The sequence below is a fragment of the Macrotis lagotis genome, chromosome 1 (genome assembly GCF_037893015.1).
Source record: "Macrotis lagotis isolate mMagLag1 chromosome 1, bilby.v1.9.chrom.fasta, whole genome shotgun sequence".
In the NCBI taxonomy this organism is placed as follows: domain Eukaryota; kingdom Metazoa; phylum Chordata; class Mammalia; order Peramelemorphia; family Peramelidae; genus Macrotis; species Macrotis lagotis.
In genome coordinates, this window is record NC_133658.1 from 301,021,028 (window position 1) to 301,048,883 (window position 27,856).

At 35.4% G+C, this 27,856-nt stretch overlaps 1 protein-coding gene across 1 annotated transcript in view; it reads right to left on the reverse strand.

Moving 5' to 3' along the window:
* SLC6A2 (solute carrier family 6 member 2) overlaps positions 1–27,856 on the reverse strand; it is an 84,957-nt gene that overhangs the window by 42,382 nt on the left and 14,719 nt on the right. The window contains exons 3-4 of the mRNA XM_074195785.1: positions 22,820–23,057; positions 5,904–6,042 (exon numbers count right to left, since the gene is read on the reverse strand). Of these exons, the coding sequence (XP_074051886.1) occupies positions 5,904–6,042; positions 22,820–23,057 (377 nt within the window). The remainder of the gene's footprint in view (positions 1–5,903; positions 6,043–22,819; positions 23,058–27,856) is intronic.

Below are 27,856 nucleotides of genomic sequence, written 5' to 3' on the forward strand. Positions count from 1 at the left end.
TTACTCTAAACTTGTGTCTTACATTTCCTTTGACCTATTTTCATTTTTCTTGCTCATTAAACTCAGTATTTTCTCTGAAGAGGGCATCCTATGTTGGGGAGTCTTGTGCCAGTACAATTGTAAAGTTCTTAATAGACACCTTCAGAATGTCCCAGTGTTTAAAGGCTCTAGTCTCAATCAAACCAGAATTGACTTTACTTAACTAGATACTTAGAGGTTTGTACTAGATTGGCCCAAAGGGTGGGAACCTATTTAGAAGGGTTGGACATAAAGAGATTAGAAAGTGATCTTATCTTAAACTATACTTTAGTTAACAGGGTTTTAGTATCTTGGTTTATTGTTTCCAATACTTTGGTTGGGGAGGGCTATAGGGCTATAGAGACCAAGAGAGAGACAGAGAGGAAGTATACTTAGAGGGACTGGACATGAAAACATCATGGAAAGGTTTTGCTTAGTTTGATACTTTGGCTACAATTGGAAGGACTATGCTTGGGGGGGGAGGGGAGTATAAATGGTTCATGAAATGATTTGACTTTGCATGATTCTTTGGCTTATGAGTATTATGTGTTCATGGAGGCTACTTGAAAAAGGGGTAAGAAATAAAAATGATTATAATTTGATGTGATTCATGACTCTTGAAAAATATCTTTCTAATGAGACAGAAGAGAGAGGATACTTAGTGAGTATGAGGCTATGTTGTTTATCAATCAAGCAATCAAGCAATCAATTGATCAATCTTTAATTGATTGTACATTCATTGATGGTCCCTGGATTGATAGCACTTTAATCAGGCTAGATAAAAGAAGTATAATTTGACAAAGAGGATGTAAATACAAGATAGGTTAACAATAGGAAAACATAAAAAAAGAGAAGGCTAGGCATTAGTGAATAAATACCACCAGATTAAGAGACACAAAAATTTATTATAGTAAAAGGAAAGAAGAGAAGATCAAACAACAAATCATAGAAATAATCAATCATTTTGTATAAGAAAATGATAACAATGAGAGACATCATACCAAAATTTATAGGTTGCAGTCCAAGCAGTTTTAGGGGAAATTTTAAATCTCTAAATGCTTAAATGAATAAAATAGAGGAAAAGGAGATCAATGAATTGGGTATGCAACTAAAAAAGTTAGAAAAAAGAACAATTTAAAGATCCTCAATTAAGTACTAAATTAGAAATTCTGAAAATCAAAGGGGTAATAAGATTGTAAACAAGAAAACCACTGACCTAATAAATAAAACTGAGTTGTTTTTATGAAAAAAAAATAATTCTTTGGTTAATCTGATTTAAAAAAGAAAGAAGAAAACCAAATTATCAGTACTAAAAAATGAAAAATATGAGCTCACCACCAATGAAGAGGAAATTAAAGAGACAATTCAGAGTTATTTTGCCCAGCTATATGTCAATAAATTTGATAATCTGAGTGAAATGGATGAATATTGAAAAAATAAAAAGCTAACACAAATTAACAAGAGGAAATAAATCCATTTCGGAAAAAGAAATTGAAGAAACAATCAGTAAACTCCCTAGGAAAAGGTCTCCAGGTCAAGATGAATTTACAAATGAATTCTACCAATCATTTCAGGAGTAATTAATTTCAATTCTACATTAATTATTTTTTAAAAAAGGAGAAGAATGAATTCTGCCAAATTCCTTTTATGATATCAATATGATATCTAAACAAGGAAGAACCAAAACAGATGAAGAAAATTATAGAACTATCTCCCTAATGAAAATTGTTGCAAAAGTCTTAATTAAAATTTTAGCAAAGAATTAGTAGGATAATACAGCATGGATCAGGTATGATTTCTACCAAGTAAGCAGGGATTGTTTAATATTAGGAAAACATTCAACATAATCGAACATATCAATAAAAAAACAGAAATCACATGATTATCTCAATGGATTCTGAAAAAAATGTTGACTAATTACAGCATCCATTTCTATTAAAAATAACAGGGAGTATAAGAATAAATGGAATTTTCCTTAAAATAATGAACAAATATTTATTATATGTAATGGGGAGAAACAGGAACTTTTTAAAAATTGTTTTTATTTAAGGCAATGAGATTAAGTGAATTTCCCAAGATCACACAGCTAGGTAATTATTAAGTGTCTAAGGCCAGATTTGAACTCAAGTTTTTCTGACTCCAGGGCTGGTGCTCTATCTACTGCACCACCTAGGTGCCCCACACTTCACCACCTAGCTGCCCTCCAGGAGCTTTTCCATTAAGATCAGGGGTGAAATAAGGATGTTTATAGCTTTAGCAATAAGAGGGAGAAAAACGAAATTGAAGGAATCAGAACTGGCAATAAGGAAGTAAAACTTTCAATCTTTGCAGATATGATTGTATACTTAGAGAATCCTAAAATATCATCCAAAAATTACTTGACACAATTAACAAATTCAGCAAAGTAGCAGAAAAAAATAAAACTCATGTAACCATCATAATTTCTATATGTGAACAACAAAACTCAAGGGCAAGAAATAGAGAGAGAAATTCAATTTTAAATAACTGCAGAAAACATTAAATATTTGGGAATCTACTTCCTAAGACCAACCCAGAAACTATATGAACACAATTACAAAGCACTTTTCACACAAATAAAGTTAGATCTAAACAAGTGGAAAAATATCAATTGTTCATGGTTAGGTTGAACTAATATAAAATAAATGACAATTCTACCCAAATTAAACTACTTATTCAGTGCTATACCAATCAAACTACCAAATAACTATTTTACTACACTAGGAAAACAAGTAACAAAATTCATCTGGAGCAACAATGATCAATAATAAAAAGGGAACTGTTGAAAAAAATAAAAGGAAGTTAACCTTGCTCTACCAGATCCAAAACTAGAATGTAAAGCAGCAGTCATCTGCCTGATATTGGTTAATAAATAAATTAATGGAACAGTAGATTAGAATAGGTCTGAAAGATCAGTAGTAAATGATTATAATAATTTACTGTTTGACCATTCCAATGACATTAGCTTCTGTGATAAGAACTCATTATTTGACAAAAAATTGTTAGGAAAACTGGAAAATTATAGGCAAAACTATGCATAAACCTACATTTCACATCATTCATGAAAATAAGGTCAAAATGGGCACAAGATTTTAAACATAAAGGACAATACCATAGACCATTTAACACATTGAGAAATACTCTATCTTTCAGATCTATGGAAAAGGAAAGCTTAATGATCAAGTAAGAAATACAGTATATTACAAATTGCAAAATGTTTGATTTTGACTATATTAAATTCAAAAGCTTTTGCATTAATAAAACCAATACTTTCAAGATTAGAAGGAAAACAGAAAGCTGGGAAATATTTTTTCACAACTAGGAGTTCTGATAAAGGTCTCATTTCTAAAATTTACAGAGAATTGATCAAATTTATAAGGTTATAAGTCATTCATCAATTGATAAATGATCAAAGGGTATGAGTAGACAATTTTCAAATGAAGAAATTGAAGTTATACATAATTATTTGGAAAAATGCTCCAAATCATTGCTGATTAGAGAAATGCAAATTAAAACAACTCTAAGGTCCTACTTCACACCTATCAGATTGGCTAAGAAGACAAAATGGAAAACAATTCATGTTGGAGTGGGTAGGTGAGGATTGGTTTATTAATACATTGTTGTTGAATTTATAAACTAATCTTACCAATCTGGAGAATAATATGGAACTATACCCAAAGGGCAATAAAACTGCTCATACTCTTTGACTCAGCAATACCAACACTTAGACTTATATTCAGAAGAAATCATAAAAAAATGAGAAAAGTACCACATGTTCCAAATATTTATTGCAGCCCTTTCTTTTGTGGCAATGAATTGGAAATTGAAGGGATGCTCATCAGTTGGGAAATGTCTGAACAAGTTATGGTATATTAACATTATAGAGTTCTATTATTTTATAAGAAGCCATGAATGATGGAACATTAGAGAAGCATAGAACGAATTACTGGAATTGATGCTGAGCGAAAGGAGCAGAACCAAGAGAACACTGAACACATTAGCAACAACATTGTGAGTTTATCAACACTGAAATATGCAGCTCCTCTAACAGTCTACCACTGGTGCAGATAGGATAACCCTGAGAGACCTGTGTATGGACAATGCTATCCACATTCAGAAGAAAAAAGTAAAATAAAACAAAACAAAATTTAAAAAAAAACTACAGAATCTGAAGTCCTAATTTCTCATACACAAAATGACTGATCTGTAAACATGTTAGATGCAATGTTCACAAGCCTGTTAGTCGCTGAGGGGAGGTGGGTGAGAAGGGAGGGTGGAAGTAAATTATGGGGTTTTTTTTTGCAAGCCAAATGGAGTTAAGTGTCTTGCCCAAGGCCACACAGTTAGGTAATTATTATGTGTTTGAGGCCAGATTTGAACCCAGGTAATCCTGACTCCAGGGCCAGTGCTTTATCCACTGCTCCACCTAGCCACCCTGGAAGTAAATTATGTAACCTAAAATATGCATATCTATGTGGATGAATGTCAAAAATCTTTCATAACATATAAATGGAAAATAAAATAAAATATCAATTGGGGGAAAAGAATTATTTAGTAGAAAATGCTATTTGCATAGGAATATTTTGTAACTCCTTTTTCCTCGCTCTGTCCCCAGAATTCCTTTTTTTAATAGTAAAGTAAGTCTATTTGTCCTAAGAAATAAAACAAAACAAAACACATACACACATATTGTATGCAATACTCTGGAATCCTTTCCTCCTTTCAGATACTCTTTCTGCATTCATTCTGAAAATAACATCCTCTCCCATTTCTTTACCCTCAATCTTCACTTTCTTTTAAGTGAATGAATGATGTGGTCTGAATGTGGACAAGATTCATTAAGTCTTAGTCTCCAAAGGAACTTCAGAGATCATTTTTGTTCAATCCCTTCCAAAATTATGATATTCTCTACAACATTCCCAACAAATAAATATTCAGACTTCTTTAAAGACTTCCTGAAATGGCAAATCACCACTGGTGCAACAAGCCCATTCTACACTGGGTTAGCTTAGGAAGGGCATGCAGCAATGTTCCAAGACTAGAATTTGACAACTATGAATCTCTGGTCTATTCTTTCCTAATACGGTTAAAATACCCTCAATCACAAGAGCTTGGTGACATGGTCACATACCATATTTTGGTGTTCTATATCAGGGTTTCATTTCTACTGATGTCCTCCAATTTCTAATGCAAACTTGACTAAGGACCTGGAATCAGAACATGTGTCCTTCCTGTTCCATATTTTTACTGGCTATGTCATTCTGATCAAGTAATTTAACCTCAATACCCTCATTTGTTATGTGCTAGCACTCTTCATACTCTTGTGTCACTGTGGGTATCTCATTGGCATATACTGTACTTAAGATACAAACAACTTGTAGCATAGTCCACACATTTTCTCCAGGGAAAAACAAAACAGAAGACAAATACCAAGTCACCCAGGCAATACCCTAGAACTGTATTGATTTACAACCAAAAAGTTTCATATGGTTCCTGCTTTTCTTGCTCTTTCTCCTTCCAAAGCATATATTTCAATCATCATAATATAATAGTAGAGCCTATATATCATCCAAAGATGCATGCTTTGCCTATGAGCAGCCTCAGAGAAAGAGAAAGATAAATAACTTTCTTAGGCTACCTGGCAACAGTTGCTCCCTTACCAATTGTGTTCATGCTCTCATTCCCATGGGTTTTCCTAGAGACTGAAAATTGTGAGTGGAACACGAAATCATTCCATTTTAAAATACTCTAAGGAATAAGATAGGCCACCACTGACTGAGGGAGAAACACAACATAGAGTAAACTAGATAATCCAAAAGGCTGCTTCAAACTCTAGAGGTTTCCAGGTGCTAAGCAAGAGAAATTACCTTTCCTGATGTCTTCACTCCTTTCCACAAGCTGAAAAAGAGGATGATGACGACCACCATCAGGCACAGAGAGAGTTGCCACTGAGGTGTGCCAATGTCATGGATTCCATTGCTTTCATGAAGGTGGAGCACACCACGCCTGGTTGGGGGAGAGAGTAGAATCATAGAGTGCTTTGCATTATGAGATTTGGAATGAGTGATTGATGAAATGATTTAATAAGATTTTTCCATCTGTCGACTAAAGAGAGGAGTGATAAAAGTTCTACATTTGTCCTTGGGAAAAGGAGAGGGTCTTCTTTAGCATTGTATTTTGTCCAGTTATTAGTTCATGGACCCATGATATGGTCAGGGAGAGGCAGAATGTTACTGTGGAAATGGTGCTGTGGAATCATAAGATCTGGGTTCAAATCTAAACTTTCCTGGGCTTCAGTTTTATTATCTTTAAATTAAGGACTTGGAGGTGAGATTAGATAACCTTTCCAGATCAATATTTATGATTCTATTTCCTGTTTGTAGCAAATATTTGCATATTCATAAAATTTACTTTTGCTATAATACATACAAATATTTTAAAATTGGCAATATCTTTTTTTCCCATCTACCTTCTCAAAGTCCAAGACAAATGTCTCTCTTCTCTTCTTATCCCTACTTCCATGTTAAATTCTCTCAATAAAGAATCTGGATTTATTATATTTTTGTATTATTATAATCTTGGTTGAGAGACACAGCTCTAGGGAAGTGGTGTCAAACTTGAATAGAAACAGAGACCATAACTTTATATATGTGGATAGCTGCAGGTTGCATAATGTCTGAGTTAAATAATTGATTTTCATAATTATATAATAAAAACCTTTTAAACTCTTTTTAGACTTTAAGCTCCAAATTCTCTCCCTTTCTCCCTCCTCTTTCCTCTTTTTGAGAAGGCAAGCAAATTGACATAGTTTATACATGTACAGTCATGCAAAAACATATTTCTATATTAGCCATGTTGTGAAAAAACAGACCAAAAAACAGGAAAAGTAATGAAAGCCAAAAAAAAAATATTCTTTGATGTGCATTCAGACTTCATCTCCTATTGTTCTCTGGAAGTGAACAGCATTTTTTAGTATGAGTACTTTGGAATTGTCTTCGTTAGTATTGTTGAGAATAGCTGTATTGTTGAGAATAGCTGTTATTCATGGTAGATTATTATACAATGTTTCTGTTACTACATACTATGTTCTTTTTTTTAGGTTTTTTTTTTTTTTTTTTGCAAGGCAAATGGGGTTAAGTGGCTTGCGCAAGGCCACACAGCTAGGCAATTATTAAGTATCTGAGGTCAAATTTGAACTCAGGTACTCCTGACTCCAGGGCTGGTGCTTGATCCACTGCGCCACCTAGCTGTCCCCTACATACTATGTTCTGCTGGTTCTGTTCACTTCACTTTTCATCAGTTTATATAAGTCTTTCAAGTTTTCTGAAACCATCCAGCTCATCATTTCTTATCACACAATAGCATTTCATTACAATCATGTACCACAATTTGTTTCTTCATTCCTTTATTGATGACAATTATTAAAAATAGTTGCTATAAATACTTTTACTCTTATAGGTCTTTTTCCTTTTCCTCTGTGATCTTTAGAATGCAGACCTTGGATCAAAAGGAATACATATATCCCTTTGATCATAGTTCCAATTTGTTCTCCAAATAGGTAGATCATTTCACAACTCCACCAACAGAGCTATGGTACCCCAATTTTTATATATTTCCTCCACTATCTATTATTTTACTCCCTTATCACATTTCCAATCTGCAGGGTAGAACCAATATAATATTGTCTATTTTGTTTTGCATTTTTATTTATTATTTCAAATATTTCCCAATTGCATTCTAATCTGTTCATTTGCACAGAGGACTGTTGTAGACCACAAGGGGTCAAGGGACAAATATTTGACACTTCCAATTTAGATCACTGGATTATAGTTGACAAAGGATCTTAGAAATCATCTGATCTAGTTCCCTCATTTTACAAATGAAGAATCTAAAAATCAAGAAAGTTAGGTAATTAGTGCTTGAGGTCACACATGTAAATAAATAGAAAAATCCGACACGAATTAAACCTATGTCTCCTTATCCCATGAGGAGGAGTCAAAAACCCCTGGTCTATCCATCCAAGATACCTTCTTTACCAACTCTGGTTCCTTTCCTTGAGTCAGAGCTTGGATGATGCCATACACCTCCCCTCGCTCATCAGTGAACTTTATATTTTATAGCAAATTCCATCATTCCAGGGTTTGTCCTCATTTTCCTGGCAAAAGAGAGTTAACTTCCTGCTTCTGAGGGGAAAAGCTCAAAGAGTTCCCATTAATAAAGATAATTAGGCTTACAAAAAATTCTTGGATGTCTGATCTGTCTTACAAGACCACAAAACCAAAATTATATGAAATTCTTTGATAGAAACAGCATGACAAGGAGATACAGAATTTATGTTACACTCATGGAAAAAATGTACCCCAGGCCTAGAGACTTGTTAAGTTAATCACTTTCAAGTCAGTTTGTTATTTGTCTACTGGAAGGGCTTAGCAGCTGTTGCTACTGCTTCTGAGTTTTAATGTCAGTTGTGGTATCTCTGTTGCCTATAGTTGGCCTGATCAAATAGATTGGGGGGGGGGTCTGCAATGACCTCTCCAGCCTTGTCTCAGATTACTTTGCCTACATGTTCTTGAAATTTCAATCAAATTTCTTATCTTTGTCCTCTGAGCACACTCTATTCTTTCCTGACTTTATCCCCAGAATGCATAATAGCCACCTAATTTAGGGCTTTGATTAGCTAGAGGACTGGTTGACCACTCTGGAATCAAGAATGGGAATTAGGATTGAGAGTTCCAGGTAAAAAAGTAGAGACATATATGTTATAATGGCAAGAGAATAGGAGTCAGAAGACCTATACTGAAGTGTTGACTTTATTTAGGTGCATGGTCTTAGAAGAGTTTTGCTACTTTTTTTAGCCTCAATTTTCCTTATCTTTGAAAAAGGGAGAATAATTCTTATAGACCCTAACTCAGAAGTTCATTGTGAGATGTCTTAAAAGTCTTGAAGAGCTAGGGAAATGAGAGATTGATTCATGCTATTTCCTGAACTGAGAGCATCACAACACAGACCATCCCAACTTTTGTCTAACAAATTGTACCCACTCTTTAAGATTCATTACTTCCTTTGGAAAAAAAGGACCCAGACCTTTATCACTTGTTACCTTTGTGACCTTGAGCTAATAACTTAACATCTCTGGCCCCAGTTTTCTAATCTGTTAAATGATTGCTAAAGTTCCCTCTCACTCTAGATCTGTGACTCTATGAAGGAATCTTATTTGTGTTTCAAGTATCAAATTTTCACTGAAACCTATTTGACAATGGCCTTTCCCATTGGACCTCACATTGCTATTTGTTTTACACTTTGATACACTGTTCATATAATATGGTATTTTAGAAATATTTTTGGTATCTTTTCCTCCAAGATTGAACTAATTTGTGCATAAAATCTCTTTGAGAAGAGGTACTTTGTTGTTTTGAGGAGTAGGCTGGTGAATGTTTAATAATAGACACTCTGAAAACTCATGCCATACTTTTAAATTAATCTGTGAGATTAATTGCTTTCTCCATCACTCTCTTCAGTCTAGAGCAGGAGTCTAATCTGTTTTTACCAGTTCCCTATATGTAAATGCTCTCATTGGACATTTAACTATCAGCATTCAAGATACGGTTCAAGTTGACTTTGACAATCTCCAGATTGTATTTCAATTTTTGTATATCCCTCCCAGAAATTTGCACAGTGCTCAGTTCATTCCAAGAACCATTTACCTCTACTATATTTAACCTTTATAAAATAGAGGTTAAATGAAAGTATCTTTTGGTTTGGTTTGTTGTTCTTTGCTTTACAATGTGTCAAGTCATGAGTATATATATATAACTGAATGTTATTTTGTGTGAATGGAATATGAGTGGGAGTGAATCAGTGTAAGGGTGAAATAGTTTTGTAAGAACTGTTTGCTGGGCTTTCTTTTCCATTTGTGAGCACTGAATTAGGTTAGCAAATGGGGAAAAAAAAATCTGTTCAGGTTGACCAGATGGCCAAAAACTCCACCATCACTACAATGAGCCAAGGTTCTTTAACTGATTTTTCAATAAGAAAAAAGCCCAGGGCACAAAGGCTTATTAGAATTCTCCAATAAATACCCTGGAAACTATTCATACTTAATTATACTTTACAGTTTTCTAGACTTACAAGTCAAAAAACCTCAGTGACCTGCTCAGCATTTGACAAAAAAAGGATTAATTAGGAAAAACTCAATTCTCAATCTTTACCAGAGGCAGGCACAAAATAAAAATTGCCACTAGGAAAATAAAGAGGCAAATTACCCTTTTAGATATGCACTTACTAAAAGGGCCATGATCTCCTTCAGCAGCAGCAGGTCTGGTTTGGCCTCAGACTCAGAGCCTGGGGAAAAAAATAGTGCTTTCATCTCGATACTTTCAATTCCTTGGCTTAAATGAATACAAGATGGCAACAAAACTAGACAGAAGGCAGAAGAAGAAGAAGAAAGATCTAATCTTGCCAGGGTGAGTTAGCATGTCTGAATGCTGAATTCCTAGATTGGATATCATGTAATTACTCTAATGCCAGAGCATTTCTGAGTAGTAAACTTTCCACTTCAAAAACAGATGAAATATATGGATTTTGTAGGCTAAATTGTAGACATATCAGGATTGGTGGGAGAGACTACAAGGAAGAAGAAGGGTTCCCCTTTATCTACCCTGACCACACACCCAGAAAAGCCCTCTTCCTGTTCCTACTGCAAGGTTGTGAATTGTAAGAGGTTGGTGGCCACAATGGAATAAGAATGGGAGGGGAAAGTGAAGGGAACGAGCAAGAGTGCTATGGTGACAGGATAAAGTGATGGAGTTAGGTCAGAAAGAAGTGGATCAAATCCTGCTTCAGCCAATTATCACTTTATGTTACCCTGGGCAAGTCACTTAACCTTTTTGTGGTTCATATCTCTCCTGTCTAAAAGGAGGGTATTTAATAGAGTGGAGCCTTTTTTGTTTTTTGTTTTTTGCAAGGCAGTGGGGTTAAAGTGGCTTGCCCAAAGTTACCCAAGCTAGTTAAGTGTCTGAGGCTGGATTTGAACTCAGGTACTCCTGACTCCAAGGCCAGTGCTCTATCCACTGCATCATCTTAACTGCTCCCCTAGAGTGAAGTCTTCAAAGGTCCCTTTCAGATACAAAATCTATGATTTGCTAAATGAGTGATCTTACAAGATAAGGAAAGAAAAGGAATTAAGTTTTAATAGAATTATGCTAGATGCTTTTATAAATATTATCTCATTTGATCCTCACAACAATTGTGGGAGATGGGTGTTATAATTATCTCTTTTTTTATTTAAAGAAACTTAAATAAGCAGAGGTTGAGTGATTTGCTCAGGGTCACACAGCTAGTAAATGTCTGAGCTTAGATTTGAATTCATTTCTTCCTGACTTGCAGATTCAGCACTCTTATCCATTGCATTATGGCCTGCCTTATACAGATCTATTGAACCTCAGGTTCATCATTTGTAAAATGTGGAAAATATATTTATACTCACACACAAAACATTGCTCTAGTCCCAGCTTGGCTGCTTCCTTGATGTGTGTCCATAGGAAAATCATTTCTTTAATCTTGTACCTCACTTTCCTCATTTGTTAGTATGATACAGTGGACAGAATTCTAACTGGCATAGGAAGACTTGGACCACAATCCTAGATCTGGCACATGTTAGTTGTGTCACCATAATTAAGTCATTTCTTCTCTTGGAGTTGTAGTCAATTCAGTTTGATCCAACAAATTAGTCAATTATCTAGTCGACAAATTAATTGTTTTATTTTACATTGGGAATACAAAGATAAAAAAGGAAAAGAAATTTCTCTGGCCTCAAGGAGTTTACTTTTGAGAAAGGGATAACACGAAATATCCAGATAAGTAAATTAAATTTGTGGTGATTTGGGGAGAGAGGAGCAGAGACTCAGAGACAGACAGAGAGGCAAGCAGAGAGCTCACCATTAAGAAGATAAAGAAAGAATTTTGGCGGTTATGACTCCTAGGTTGATCCTTGAAGGAAATTAAGGACTCTTAAAAGAGGCAAGGACAGACTCCATTTCAGGAATGGGGATTGAGGAACAGATCATTTTAAAGTACTGGATTGGAAGATGAACCTTCCAGTTTAGGGGAAAGTTAACCTAGCAATTTGGTTAGATCATGGAAGATGAGAAAGGGAATAATGGTGCTTATAACTCATCTCAGAATGTTGTGTAAAGTGATGTAGTGATGTGAGCTATTATCTGTCATAGATAATACTGCATCCTCCCTCTACCCAGTAGTGTCTAGTGCACATTTCAAAAGTAATGTGAGCAAAAAGGCCTTGGCAGTCACTGAAGAATTGAGTGGAGTAAGTCAGAAAATCCAAGGTTTCTCTTTTTAGAACCATTGATTTAACCTGGAATTACTAAAGCCTAGAGAGTGGAAGGACCTGTCCATCCCAGGGCTTAGGTAGCAAGCACCAGAGCTAGGTCAGATATGGAGAATTTCAGATGCCAGATCCAAGGCTCTTGTCCTTTTGTCATATTTCATCCCATAGCTACTCTTCTGGAGAAAGCAAATTTTGAAAGTCTAAATCTGCATCTTTTGAGTTTGCATTTTAATAAATCCTGTCCCCAATAGAAATTTAGAATTATACAAAACTGTGCTATTTTGCTATCTGGAAAGGTCAGATACTAAAAAGATCCCCCCCACCCTTATCTGGTAGAGTTGCCCTTTGTGTCAGCTTGAATCTGAGAAATTCCTGCCCAAGGCTGCCCTCCAGAGAATGTAAGCCTGCCTCCTTTGTATGATATGGAGTTTTATGTCTCATCTCTATATTGTGAATGCCCAAGTAATTTCCTAGAGTTGGGTACTTGGCTATCCGATTTCTACTTCTTGAAATTCACTTGAGAGTAAATTTCTCTATCTCCCTTAAGATGCCAAAAAAAAACCCCCAACAATAACTATGAAGTGTCTGTTTTCTGTCTAGTTTCTGGCACAGTGGAATAGATGTGTACAAAGGGATCATAGTATTATAGGTATAGACTTGTAAGGAGCCAGAAAAGCCATCTAAGTCCCACTCCCCCCCCATATCACACTTGAAGAAAATGAAATTTAGAAAAGTAGAATGACTTAGGCAGGATTTGAACTCAGGTCCTCTAATTCTAAGTCCAACATGCACTCTATGTCCCATCCTGTCACCTCTTCATCCCATGTCCTATTTCTTGTCCTCAGTTTCCTTTCCTCCCTTTTCTTTCCACCCATCATATTTTCCTAATCTTAGCATTGACCAGCTAGGTAGAATAAATGAGAGAAGCAAACTAGGTTTACAGATTTTTAAGCTAGAAATCTGGCCAGACTTCCTCATTTTACATGTGAGGAACATAAGGCTGAGATGTTAAGTGACTTGGGAATAGTCCTTCATTCATATATGATATTATGGAAAGAACGCAGGATAAGAAAAGGAGAGACCTGGATCTTAGTCTTGGTTTTTGGTATGTCTTTGGACACTTTACCTTTCTGAGTCTGGAGATTACACTATGTAAAAAGGATAAGTAAATATAAGGTAATTTGAAAACAAAGAAAGCACCAGCAGATAAGTAAGGAAAATTTTCAAAAATCCTTAAGCATAGGCATTATTTAATTCATTGCTGAAGGGAAAATATATATCTAATTTTTTCATTTTAAGAAAATGTTATTTGTTCCTGTCTAATGTTTTCTGAGAGCTCCCTTGGCAGCATAGGCTCTAATCAGATGCAAATTTCCTTCAATTGTTCAATGTAACTTCATTGCTAAATGTAAATTCTCCAAGAAAAGAGCAACTTCAATTCATCCCTCTACCCCTCCTCTAGTTTCCTGCCTCTCAGTCTTCTACAGTGGGCATCTGACCCAAATCCTAGAGGAGGGTGGGATCCTCCTGACTCTTCCCTTCACAGGAAGTGGGCAAAGACTATAAAAGTTTGACCCAACACTCCCCTCTAGGCCAAGGCCTGAACTCACTCGAGTCTAAAGACAGTCACTTCTTATGGCTATTTTCCTTTCTCTTTCCCCCAGGTATTCTTGCTTAGACCTTTGTTTTTAAGTCTGTCCTCAAGCAACTTATTGTCTCTCCGCAAGAAAGTTTTATCTATGAACTTTTCATATTTGTAAAATAAAAATCCTGAGTTTTTTCAATTCCAAGGCCAGTCCCGAGTTTCTCACTGTCCAAGAACCTGATCTTTGTGGCAGCATCATTCATTTCCCTGTCATCATTAGTACTTGGTATATGTTACTTACTTAGCATATGTTTCTTGGTGGATTAATTGATTGATAGAGGAAATACCATTTAGAATAAACATTGAAGAAAGCTAAAGATGATAAAAAGGAAAAGTGTGTGCTGGGGGTAAGGCTGGGGGGTGGAATAGGAGAGGAACTTGTGATGTCCACAGATCTGTCTAGTTAATCTCTAAATTTCCTTCTAAATCTAAAAGTCTGAAAGGTTATACTTATTGACTTAAAATAACAGATGCAGTCACTTCCCTTTAAAACCTCAAAGACTCCTGTTTCAGGATAAAATCTGTCAGAAGAACAATGAATATGGCAGAAAATGTCCTCATCCCATTGGCTAATGGAATAAAATATGAATTAGAGCCCTCACATAAAATGAATCATTAATTTCTTTCTTGATACCTCAAGGATCCATGGCTAAAGCTGCAATACCCTCTACTGTTATCAATTAAAATCCCTTTCTTTATGCCTTAGGAAACTCTTTTATGATTTGTAATGGCCAGAAAATAAGTCATCATTTCATCAACAATATTTGGTCCCTCTGAAGCTGAGTACTCTTATCACTGAATTATAGATTCAGAAAAATAGAAGGAAACCCAAAAGAGATCTCTTCCAGTTCTTTCAATTTTGTTTTTCTTTAGTTGTTTCTGACTCTTTGTGACATTTTTTTGTGATGTTCTTAGCAAAGAGATTGGTTTGTCATTTTCTTCTCCAACTCATTTTATAAATGAGAAAATTGAGAAAAACAGGATTAAGGGATTTGTTGAGGGTCACAGAACTAGTGAGTGTCTGAGGCTGAATTTGAACTCAGCAAGATGAGTCTTCCTGACTCTAGGTTCAGTATTGCATTACCTAATGGTCCTTACTTTATTTCACATATGAAGAAATTAAAGTCTAGCAAGGTTAAGTGACTTGTTCGAGATCTCATGGGTAGCATGTGAACAAAGGTACTCTGATTCTAGTACCATTTCCCACAACTTTTCAAGTGGGGAGTGACAGATACAAAATTGATCACAGGGCCATACTAGCTTGGCAGGAACCACAAAAGTTTGAGTTCCAATAGCAGTCTTCAAGAACCCAGAGATCCCTCCATGTCAAGATGGAGGTTCAGGTGTAAGATATATATTCAAAAAGGGTTCTGAGAGGATTGTGGGCTAATTGAGACTGAAGAATTCGATAAGCTTTTTTAAAGGGTTGACACCCATGCTCATTCATGCCTCTATATGTTTATGCAGAGGTTACAGCAAAGTAACTAAATGAGGTATAATGAAGAAACTAGGTAAGAGTTAAAAAGAAAGCAATCCCAAGAGGAGGAAAAGAAAGATCCACCTGAAGCTCTACAGAGGCTTGGTTCCAAATGCTCCAGAAGTAGGAATTGTATTTATTGAAAGGGAGAGAGGAGTATAGGATATGAGATGGAAGATATTTCCTTTTCTCTAAATTCTGGATTATCCAGAACAAGTCAAAGATCAGTTTGAGTCAGAGGTGTTAGTTGCAGAGATCAGGAATAGAGGGGACCAATGACAAGTCAAAGGCAATTTTATGTCAGGAGATTGAGAAGTACATGGCTCAACAGCATTAAGCCATACCAGAAATAGAAAGAAAGAGAGGAATAAGATCACCAACTAAAGCTGGAAGGAGTGTAGGGAATCTTTATGCCCTCCATCTTCATTTTACAGAAGAGGAACTTTCTCCATAAAAACAGAGGGGTTAAGTGACTTGTCCCTGGTCATAGATTCAGAGGTGAAATTTTAACTCAGGACCTCTGATTTCAAATCTATTGCATTTTCTACAATAATGCCTCTTGACTTGGATACCAGGAGATGTTGGATTTAACCAAGGCAGTGACTCTCTTGCTGAGAAATATATATCAGTTTATATATATATGGGATCAATTTATGAGTTATTTCAGATCCCAAAACACTTAGGATGAGGCAATATATGTTATTATCAGGAATAACAAAAATAACCTCTAAATCCTTAGTCATTTGAATCTATTCAGAAATGCTATAAACAATTCTTATTGAAAAAAAATCCAGAAACTTTCTTACTTGGGGATTCTCAGGTTCTTAAATATAAGAGATCAAAGCATTTTAGAATATCAACATTTTGCTGGATATCAAGGAGCTCAAAATGGAGAAGATAGTACTTCTCATAGTTTAGGAAGGAGACAGGGCTTATATACATAAAGGAAGTCAAGAAATGTGTTATGGGAGACTGGGCATTGTGTAAAGTGTGGATAGATCTTCCCATTCCTACATTTGGAATTATTTGTAATGAGACAATAAGTAGTGATTATCTGCTGGTGTAGCCAAAAATGAAATGTATTTTAAGTTAGAGAACTTGGGTTTAAATCTCACTTCTGTTGTTTTTCTACTATGTGATTTCGATATGGCAGAATGGAAGAAAATGAGATCATATATTTAGAATTGGAAAGAAACTTTAACATCATCTAGCCAAATTGCTTCTCTTTACAGATTGAGAAGCTGAGGCCCAGAGAGAGAAAGTTCTGTGCTCAGTCATAAAATAAATAAGTAGGGGCAGCTAGGTGGTGCAGTAGAGAGAGCACCAGCCCTGGAGTCAAGAGGAACTGAGTTCAAATCCAGCCTCTGACACTTAATAATTACCCAGCTGTGTGACCTTGGGCAAGTCACTCTTAACCCCATTGCCTTAAAATTAAAAAAATGTAAAAATAAAAAATGTATTTATACAGCTGGGATTAAAAATCAGTTTTTTATACTCAAAACTGAACACCTTTTCCCATCTCATCAAGGTAAAGTTCAATGCAAAACTGATAAGTTTAAACAACAATTGGTATTTGAGAAATTATTGGTTTCTTCACTAAAGTTTCAATTATGGGACTAGCACTTTCTGACCTTTACATCTACAATATGTCACTAAATAATGGGAAACTATCATGACTGGTATTTTTAAATTACTTTACATATTAGTGTCCATATAAGATATTTAGAATTTAACACATAACAAAACTATATTCAAAGTCAAGTGAAAAATTGTGTTGTGTGAAAATATTCTAAAATCAGACTTGTTTTTATGTGAAAGAAGCTACTTGAATCTAATTAGATCAATCACTAATCAATGACTTTAACACTAGAAGGGACCTAAAATGATGATGATAGTAATGATGGTAATATTAACTAACACTTATATAGTACTTTGATTTCTGCAAAATATTGCTCATTGTTGTTCAGTCATTTCCAATGTTTTATAACCCTTTTTAGAGTTTTCTTGGCAATGGTTTACAAATTTCTTCTGCAACTCATTTTACAGATAAGGAAACCAAAGTAAACAGTTAAATGACTTTCTCAGAATCAAACAGTTATTAAGTATTTGAGGCTGGATTTCAACTCAACTCTTCCTGACTCTAGGCCTAGCATTCTATTCACTGATACATCTAGCCACCTCCTTTGCAAAATATCTTGTGAAAATTGTCTCATCCAAATAATTAGTGCTCTCAACCACCTTGTGAGATAATTCCTATGGTTTCCCATATTACAAATGAGGAAATTGAGGATTAGAGAGCTAAAAGACTTGTCTGTGATTATGTAGCAAGCAGCTCATTGGTTGAGGCAGGATTCAAATTTAGATCTAGTCTTCTTTTACCTGCCTTCATTTAAATTTAGCCTTCCTTCTGTTGGACTCTAATAATAAGAACCTAGTAGGAAACTCCATGCTTTGGAAACACAAAGGGAGAACAGAGATTGGATCAAGACTTACTCAGAACTTTTGGCCAAGATAGCGGAGAGAAGCCAGGTCCTATGCTAAGTTCTCCTCATCTTCCCTCATAAACCATATGAAATAAACTTCTTAATGGATAGAGAAGGTAGAAAAACAACAGAGACCTCAAGGTCTGTCTTCCAGGATCAGGGGTGTAGCAAGGGCAGAGTGCCCACAGAGGGGGAGGGGTGACCCAGACTAATCTAAGATCAACCCTCAGGGCTTTCACTTTAGGAACCACTTTGCTGTAGGAAACACATCCCTGTAGGAACCACTCTGCTGTGTGAAGCAGTTCTCTTTGGGAACCACTCCGCTCTGAGAACCACTTTGTGGGAAGCACTTTGCTCTGAGAAACAACCAGAGTTAAGGCATGGCCATGGGACTAACAGTCTGGGACTTACAGGAAGGATTGGAGAGTAGGTTCCAGCCTCAAGCACCCCCTACTGGCCAGGAGGAGATATTACCCCCAGTGAGAAAAGCAGAAAAGCCTCCAACACCCCCTACTAGCCACTAGGTTAGCAAATCCTCCAGGACTCCCTACTGGTCAACTGTAGATATTACACTCAGTGAGTAAAACGTCTAGGGATCTCAATACCAAACTTCTGTGAACCAGACCCTCCCCCAAAACAAGATCTTAGGAAAATGAAGAAGGGCCAGAGGTCAGGGGGGAACCATAGAAAAATTCTTAGAAGGAAAAGACCCTAATTCAGAGAGATGTAGAACCCTGAGGAAAATATGATTTGGTCTCCAGCACAGAAAGATTACCTCGAAGAATTCAGGAAGGAGTTTAAAAATCAATTGGAAAATTTGGGAAAATAAACCCAAGAGAAAATGAACACTTTTACAACAAGAAAACAAATCCTTGGAAAATACAATTGGACAAATGCAAAAAAGAAAATAATTCTCTTAAAACCTTAAACGATCAAAAGGAAAACTCTTATGAAAAATAGAATTGTCCAACTGGAAAAGGAGTTGCAAAAGGTAAATAAAGAAAGTTCTTCCCTAAAAAAATGAATGGAGTCTATGGAAATCAATGACTTCACGAGATAACAAGACTTGGTTAAAGAAAACCAAAAAAATTTAAAAATAGGAGCAAATGTTAAATACCTCATCAGTAAAACCACTGACCTTAAGAACAGATCGAGGAAAGATCACCTAAAATTATTGGTCTTGGGGCGGCTAGGTGGCACATTGGATAAAGCACCAGCCCTGGAGTCAGGAGTACCTGGGTTCAAATCTGGTCTCAAACACTTAATAATTACCTAGCTGTGTGGCCTTGGGCAAGCCACTTAACCCCATTTGCCTTGCAAAAATCTTAAAAAAAATTATTGGTCTTCCTGAAAACATTGAAGAGGGAAAAAAAAGCCTGGACTTAATATTACAAGATTTAGTGATGGAAAACTGCCCTGATATGGAACCAGAGGGCCAAATAATTATTTAAAAATTACATCAATCCCCTTTAGAAAGGGGTCCCAAAATGAAAACACCAAGGAATATTGTAGCCAAATTCCAGAACTATCAGATAAAAGAGAAAATCCTGCAATCAACATGAAAGAAACAATTTAAATACCAAGGAGCCACAGTAAGGATTACACAGGACCTGGCAGCATCAATATTAAGGGATCAAAGGTCCTGGAATGCTATATTTTAAAAAGCAAGGGAACTTGGAATGTAGACAAGAATCCAATATCTGGCAAAACTTCTCTTCCAGGATAAAAGATGAACATTTAATGAAATAGGAGACTTCCAACTTTTCCTGATAAGAAGACAAGAGTTTAATAGAAAATTTGGACTTCAAACAGGAGACTCAAGAGATACATGAAAAGGTAAAATTTTTTTTAAAAAGTGGGGAAAGGCAAGAAAAAACTATTATCAAATAAGATGAAACTGTAATTATTCCTTCCTGGAAGAAAAATTTGAGAATTGAAATTCTATTAGAGAGAATTTAATTAGCCAGAAGAGATGGATAAGCATGGCTTATTTGAAAAACTGTTATCCAATAAGATGAAATTGGATATATCCTTACTTGGGAGAAAGACTCTAATAACAACTCTCAATAATTCTAATTCTAGTAGAGAGAACAGCCAGAAGTGATGGACACTCATGGCATTTCTTTGACTCAGATAGAATGATTTAAAAACAATACATCCTTAAAAAGGAGGACAGTAAAGAAATGGAAGGATAGAGGGAATTGAATGGGATAAATTTCATTACATTAAGAGGTACAAAGGACTTGTTGCAATACAGGGGAAGAAATGGGGCAGCTAGGTGGTACAGTGGATAGAGCACTGGCCTTGGAGTCAGGAGTACCTGAGTTCAAATCCAGCCTCAGACACTTAATAATTACCTAGCTGTGTGGCCTTGGGCAAGCCATTTAACCCCATTTGACTTGCAAAAACCTAAAATAAAATAGAGGGGAAGAAGGGAGGAGGTGAGAACTGCCTGAATCGTACTCTCATCAGATTGGCTTAAAGTTAACATGCACACACTCAGTTAAATTAAGAAACTTAACTTTAAAGTATTAAAAGGGGAAAAGGGGAGGGGGAGGAAAGGGGGAATCAACAAATGGAAGGGAAGGAAGAAGGGCCAAAGGGAAAGGGGGAAAAGGGGAGGGGGGTGGATATAGGAGAGCAAATACACTGAAGGTAGTAGAATTCAGAAACAAAACAATGGGGAATATGGATAAAGGATAAAAAGGGGAAATACAAACAGAGGGAAGATGACATGGAAGGCAATAAAGAGTTAGTGAATGTGAATGGAATGAATTCTCCCTTAAAATGTAAACAAATAGCAGAGTGTATTAAAAACCACAATCCTACAATATGCTGCTTACAAGAAACTAATTGAAGCAGAGAGATACATATAGAGTAAAGGTAAAAGGTTAGAGTAAAATATATTTTGCTTCAGCTGAAGTGAAAAAAAAGCAGGGGTAGCAATCCTTAACTCAGACAAGTCAGTTGCAAAAATAGATATTATTAAAAGAGATAAGGAAGGAAACTACATCCTTCTAAAACATACCATAGAAAATAAAATAATTTCAATACTAAATATTTACACATTCAATGGTATAGCATCCAAATTCTTAGGGGAGAAGTTGAAGGAGTTATAGGAAGATATAGACAGCAAAACTCTACTATTGGGAGAATTCAACCTCCCACTCTAAGATTTAGTTAAATCTAATCATAAAATAAGCAAGAAAGAAATTAAGGAGGTAAATAGATTGTTAGAAAACCTAGACAAGATAGACTTATGGATGAAATTGAATGAGAATAGAAAGGAATATACTTTCTTTTCTGTAGTACATGGCACTTACCCAAAAATTGACCTTGTACTAGGACATAAAAACCTAAGAATCAACTACAGAAAGGCAGAAATAGCGAATACATCTTTCTCAGACCATAATGCAATAAAAATCATATGCAGTATTGGGCCAGGGAGATATAGACCCCAAAATAATTGGAAACAGAATAAGTTCATTTAAAAGAATGAGTGAATCAAACAACAAATTATAGGAAGAATTAGTTATTTCATCCTGGATAATGACAATAATGAAACAACATACCCAAACCAATGGGATACACTCAAGACAGTTGTCAGGGGATATACTATATCTTTAAATGCTTACATGAATAAATTAGAGAAAGAGGGAATCAATGAACTAAATACAAAACTAAAAAATTAGAGAAAGAACAAATTAACCCCCCCCAGTTAAATACCAAATTAGAAATTCTAAAAATTAAAGGAGAAATTAATAAAATCAAAACAAGAAAACTATTGAACTAATAAATAAAACCAAGATCTGATTTTATGAAAAAACCAATAAAAATTGATAAACCTCTGGTCAATTTGACTTAAAACAAGAAAGAAGAAAAAAATTTCTAGTATCATATATGAAAAAGTTGAACTCACTACCAATGAGGAGGAAATTAAAGTAATAATTCAGAATTACTTTCACCAACTCTATAACAATAAATTTGATAATCTAAATGAAATGGATGAATATGTATAAAAAATAAGTTTCCCAGGTTAAATTAAGAGAAAATTAAATACTTAAACAACCCTATCTCAGAAAAAGAAGTTAAACAAAGCATTATTGAACTCCCTAAGAAAAAATCTCCAGGACCAGATGGATTCACAAGTGAATTCAATAAAAAATTTAAGGAACAATTGGTTCCAATTCTACATAAACTCTTTAGAAAAATAGGTGAAGATGGAACCCTCCCTCTTTATATGACATCAATATGGTGCTGATTCCTAAACCAGGAAGAGTTAAAACAGAGAAAGAAAATTATTGACCTATCTCCCTGATGAATATAGATGCAAAAATCTTAAATAAAATCTTAGCAAAATGACTACAACAAGTCATCATTAGGATAATACATTATGACCAAGTAGGATTTATCCCAGGAATGCAGGGTTGGTTCAATATTAGGAAAACTGTCAGTATAATTAATTATATCAATAGCAAACCCATCAGAAATCATATGATCATATCAATAGATGCTGAAAAAGTTTTTGACAAAATACAGCACTACAAACTGAAAACACTTGATAGTGTAGGAATAAATGGACTGTTCCTTATAACAATAAGCAGTATCTATCTCAAACATTCAACAAGCTTTATATTCAATGGGGATAAGCTGGCAGCATTCTCAATAAGATCAGGGGTGAAACAAGTATGCCCACTATCACTACTATTATTCAATATAATATTAAAAATGTTAGCTTCAGCAATAAGAGCAGAAAAAGAAATTGAAGGATTTAGAAATAAATAAAAATAAATAAATAAATAAAACCTTTCTAAAACTAGAAAAAGACTTACTCATAGAATTCAGCTGCTGGTGTGTGCTTGTACTTGGAATATTTGGTCCCATTGCCTAATACAGATCCATTGAGGAACTTGGAGTCTGTGCAGTTTGGGCTGTTCCAGGGGTTGCCACAGTTGGTCCAGGGAAGATTAAGAGTAAATGAAGAGAACAGGTAGTAGAGAGACCATGCAATGATGACATTGTAGTAGAAGCCCACATATAGTGCGATGAGGATAACAGCATAGCCAACACCTGGGAAGAGTTTGGGAAAGATCAGAGAGGGAACTCCAAAGTCAAGTTCAAGAACCATTTCCTTTGCAGAATCTTCTCTGACCACCTTATCCATTCTCAATAACTCCCTTCTCTGAGCACCCTGTAGTCTCTGCATAATATTGATTACATAGAAAGTGTTTCAAAAGTCTTAGGGGCTTTAATAGCACAAAACTACACCAAGACTTTTGGCACACTCTGTATATGTTTTGGTTTTGTTGTCTAGTTTCTTCACAATTGTTTCTGTGAGCTCCGTTATCTCAATTAGATTGTAGACTTCATGAATTTATACTTCACAGTGTCTTGCACAGAGTAGACTTGTCAAGTTTAACTGAATTCTCTATGACCCTTTCCACACCTAAATCTTTCCAAGACTAGTGCATTTCAATCTATTCTATATGATGCCTTGTAGAGGCAACTAGATGACTCAGTGGATAGACCACTGAACCTGTAGTAAGGAAGACCTGAGTTCAGATCAGTTCTCAAACACTCATTATTTGTGTGACCTTGGTTAAGTCACTGAATCTTGATTGCATCCAGGGCTACCTCCAGTCATTCTGATTCATATCTGGCCACTGGTCTCAGATGACTCTAAAGGAGAAAGTGAATCTGGTGACTTAATCTTACACCTTCTCACTTAAATCTGATTCACTTCTTTGTCATGTCACCACCTCCCTTATGTCATGGTCTTCTTTGAAAACAAAACAAAAATATCATTTACCTTAATCTACTTGAGAAGGTAATAGCGCCTAACTCCAATAAATACCTTTGCCAAGAAAACCCCAGAGAGGATTGTGAAGTAAATACAACTGAATGATTAGCAATAAGAAATAAAGCTTATATAAAATCATTTATAGCTAGGTCTCAATTAGTGGTATAACAAATCATAATCATAACTTCAAATTATGTGAATTTGAATACATGCCATCACTTCATAGCATTCATTATTTGTACTTCCATTAGTATATAAGTTCCTTCAGGGTAAAGAGAGGATTTACTTTTTCTTTATATCCTTGGTCCTTAATATAGGACTCACATAAAGTTGGGCTCATTAAATGCTGATTGACTGATGGAGTTATCATATGACTGAGTATATAGGATCATAGCAATGAAAATCACAAAGAACCTTCATCTTTAGAATAAAAAATAATATACAATCACATAGAGTTAGAACTGGAAGGGACTTTAGACATCATTGAGTTCAACCCCCTCTCTTTACAGATGATCAAACTGATATACAGAGAAGTATAATGACATGTCCAGGGTCACATAGCAGGTAAATAAATATCTAAGGTGGGCTTTGAGCTCAGGTCTTCATGATTTCAATTTCAATGCCCTATTCATTGTGCCATAGTCCCGCATATTATAACTATAATAAAAATAATATATTTGAGAAGTACAACACAAGGCACTAAGTGAATTCTGAAGGGAGAAAGGTAAGCACTGATGAGTCAGGAAGGGGATAAAGGGATAAGAGTCACAGAAGAGGATATATTGGCAGATTAATAAAATGTTAGTATTGAAAGAATTCTTAGAGGTCATTTATTCCAGCTTCCTTAGTTTGTTAGTAAATAACTGAGATTGAAAAAATTGCAATTACTTACCAGATGTCACAAAGATAATAATGGCAAATGGCAAATTCTGGATTGACACAGGCCCTCTAGCTCAATATCTAGTATTTATCACACTCTACTACCTACTCAAAAATTAATTAATTGAAAAGAACTAGTGAGGGAGTGGAAGCACAGGGAGATTACCATCATGCCTTGAATCTTCCTTGTTCAAAAATCTGTGTTATCATTGAAAACATGGAAGGCTAGAGACATAGTGAATGAAGCACTGGTCCTTGAGTCAGAAAACCTGAGTTCAAATCAGGTTTTATTAGTTATGTGACCCTAAGTAAATCACTTTACATCTGCTGCCTCAGTTTCTTCTACTGTTAAATGGGAATAATAATAGCATCCACTTTCTCAGGGATCTTGCAAAGATAAAATGCTTGTAAAGTTCCCAATACAGAATCTGGCACATAGTAAGCACTTAATAAATGTTTTTTTTCCTTTCCTTTCCCTTTATTCCTTCCTTACCCTCTCATGGGCAAATAGTTATTAATACCTGTCAATTCAACCTCCACAGTATCTCTTCCCCCAGTACTCTCCCCATTGCCATTCCTCTGGTGTAAGACTTCAGCATTATTTACCAGAACAATAGCCTCCTTAAAAGTTTTTTTTTTCTATTCTCACTCTCAATACCCTACTTAATTTCTTTTTCATGTAGGCAACAGGGATAGGTCCTAGACCTATGATGTCATTTGTAGAAGGAAGAGGTATGAGATTTATAGCCCTCTACATGCCTCTAATGAAATTAAAATGTTACTGGGAAATGCTTGAAAAAATAAATGAGAATAAAACACAATATAAAGTTAAATTATGATTTTTCGGGGGAGGGGCTAGGTGGTGCAGTGGATAAAGCACCCGCCCTGGATCAGGAGTACCTGGGTTCAAATCCAGTCTCAGACACTTAGTGATCACCTAGCTGTGTGGCCTTGGGCAAGCCACTTAACCCCATTTGCCTTGCAAAAAAAACCCTAAAAAAATAAATTATGATCTTTCTAAGACAAGATGTTTGCAGGGATCCCATGTTTCTAAGTCTGACATCATCGGTATATAGAATTTCCAAACAAGGAAGCTCTATCTACCAATGAGTCGACAACTTTTCTGCAAGATATGATCTTAGAGATACCTTGGGCATTAAGAGATTAATTTATCTAGAGTCATGCAGTTATTTTGTTTCTAAGGCAGGTCTTGAACTCAGTTCTTCCTGGTTTCAAGGCCAACTATCTCTCCACTACAACATGTTACCCTTCCTCATTCTTCATACCACTCAAATTAATCCTACTTAGATAGATAGATGATAGATGATAATAGATAGATAGATAGATAAATAGATAGATAGGTAAGAGATATAATACTTTCATTCCTCTGCTCAAAGCATTCATTGTCTCTTTATTGTCTACCAGGTAAAGTTCAAACTTCTTTTCCTGGAAATTTTACACTAACATTGTTCCAAAATCAACTCATATTATTACTCATCATATACTTTATAATTCCAAACAACATGGAACATTTTACAGTCTCCTAAATTTGCTTGCCCTTTTCTTTGTGACTTTGGGTATCCTTTTTTCCTCTCTAGAATGTCTTTCTTTTTATCCTTTGTCTATTAATATGCTACCCACACCAGGGGAAAAACTGGATTATAAGGAAAAGAGCATGTGGACTTGGTATGGTACACATGGGTTTGATTCTTGACTACTGCTTACTGGCTATGTGACCTTGATGGGATCATTCCTTTCTATAGGTCTCAGTGCAATCATCAACTAGATGATTTCTGGAAACTATTGAACAATAAGGAATATACAGGCAGATTTCAAAAAATCCTGGAAAGACTCGAACAAACTAATGCAAAAGTGTAATAAACAGAATCAGGAAAACAATATATACAGAATCAGTAACATTGTGCAAAGATCAACTATTAATAACTCAGCTCTTCTCAGCACCACAATGCTTCAAGACAAGTACAAAGAACTTCTGAAGGAAGATGCTCTCCATGTCCAGATAAAGCACTGATGGACTCTGACTGTAGATTGAAGCATATTTTTTCTTTTTTTAAAAATCTATTTCTTCTTCTACAACTGGGACTAATAGGGAAATGTGTTTTATATTACAGCACAGGTATAAACTATATCAAACTGCCTATCATTTTCAGAAGAGGGGAGAGGAGGAAGGAAGGGAGAAAAGTTGAAATTCAAAGTCTTGTAAAAATGAATGCAAAACATTTTTTGTTATGTAAGGGGGGAAATAAAATATTATTTTTTAAAAAAGCAGCAAAAAATAGGCTTTTCTAAAGACTTTTTTGGGTAGGGATGGGGTAATGAGCTTTTTTATATACACAGATTATTCTTGTAGCAACTTTTTTCACTTTAAGCAACAATGAACTCTGAGTGCAATAAAGATATTCTACTCTTAAAAAAATTAGATATCTAAACTTTTCTAACATTTTTGATTATATAAATTCCACTTCTATTGTTTTGTCTCCATGATATTTTCCTAGTAAATAATGACCTTTCCCCCTCAGACCTCACATAACTCTTTGCTTTCCACACCTTTAAAACATGATAATTATAATTATTGTATATTCTAGTTTTCTCTACATGTTCCATGTCTGCCATTAAATCATATTATCCATGTTATTTGTTCAGCAATTTTCAGTCATATCTAATTTTTTATGACTCCATTTAGAGTTTTCATTGCAAAAGTACTCTCTTGTTTTGTCATTTTCTTCTTCAGTTCATTCAACAGGTGAGGAATGTGAGGTAAATAGGGTTAAGTGACTTGCCCAGGGTCACACAGATAGTAAGAGTCTGAGGAGGGATTTGAACGTAGGTCTTCCAACTCCAGGCCCATCTCTATACATTGTGCCACCTTATTGAAACTTTATCTCCTTTAGCCCTTAGTATAGCATTTTGAACACTGGACACTTGCCTTTCTGCTTAATACCAGTGATGAAAAAAATTGAGTTTACTCACTGAAGTTCTACCTTCCTGGGATTATTACAAATAGGATAAAGCAAATACAGCTGCTTTTTTCTTCTCAATATACACCAAGGGTAATTAACCTCAGAGAAAAGGTGACTATTTCTTTCAGACATCATCACATCTAGCTAAGTCATCAACTTCTAGTAACTTTGAATGTCTGCTATGCTTCACCCTCATCAGTTCCCCACTG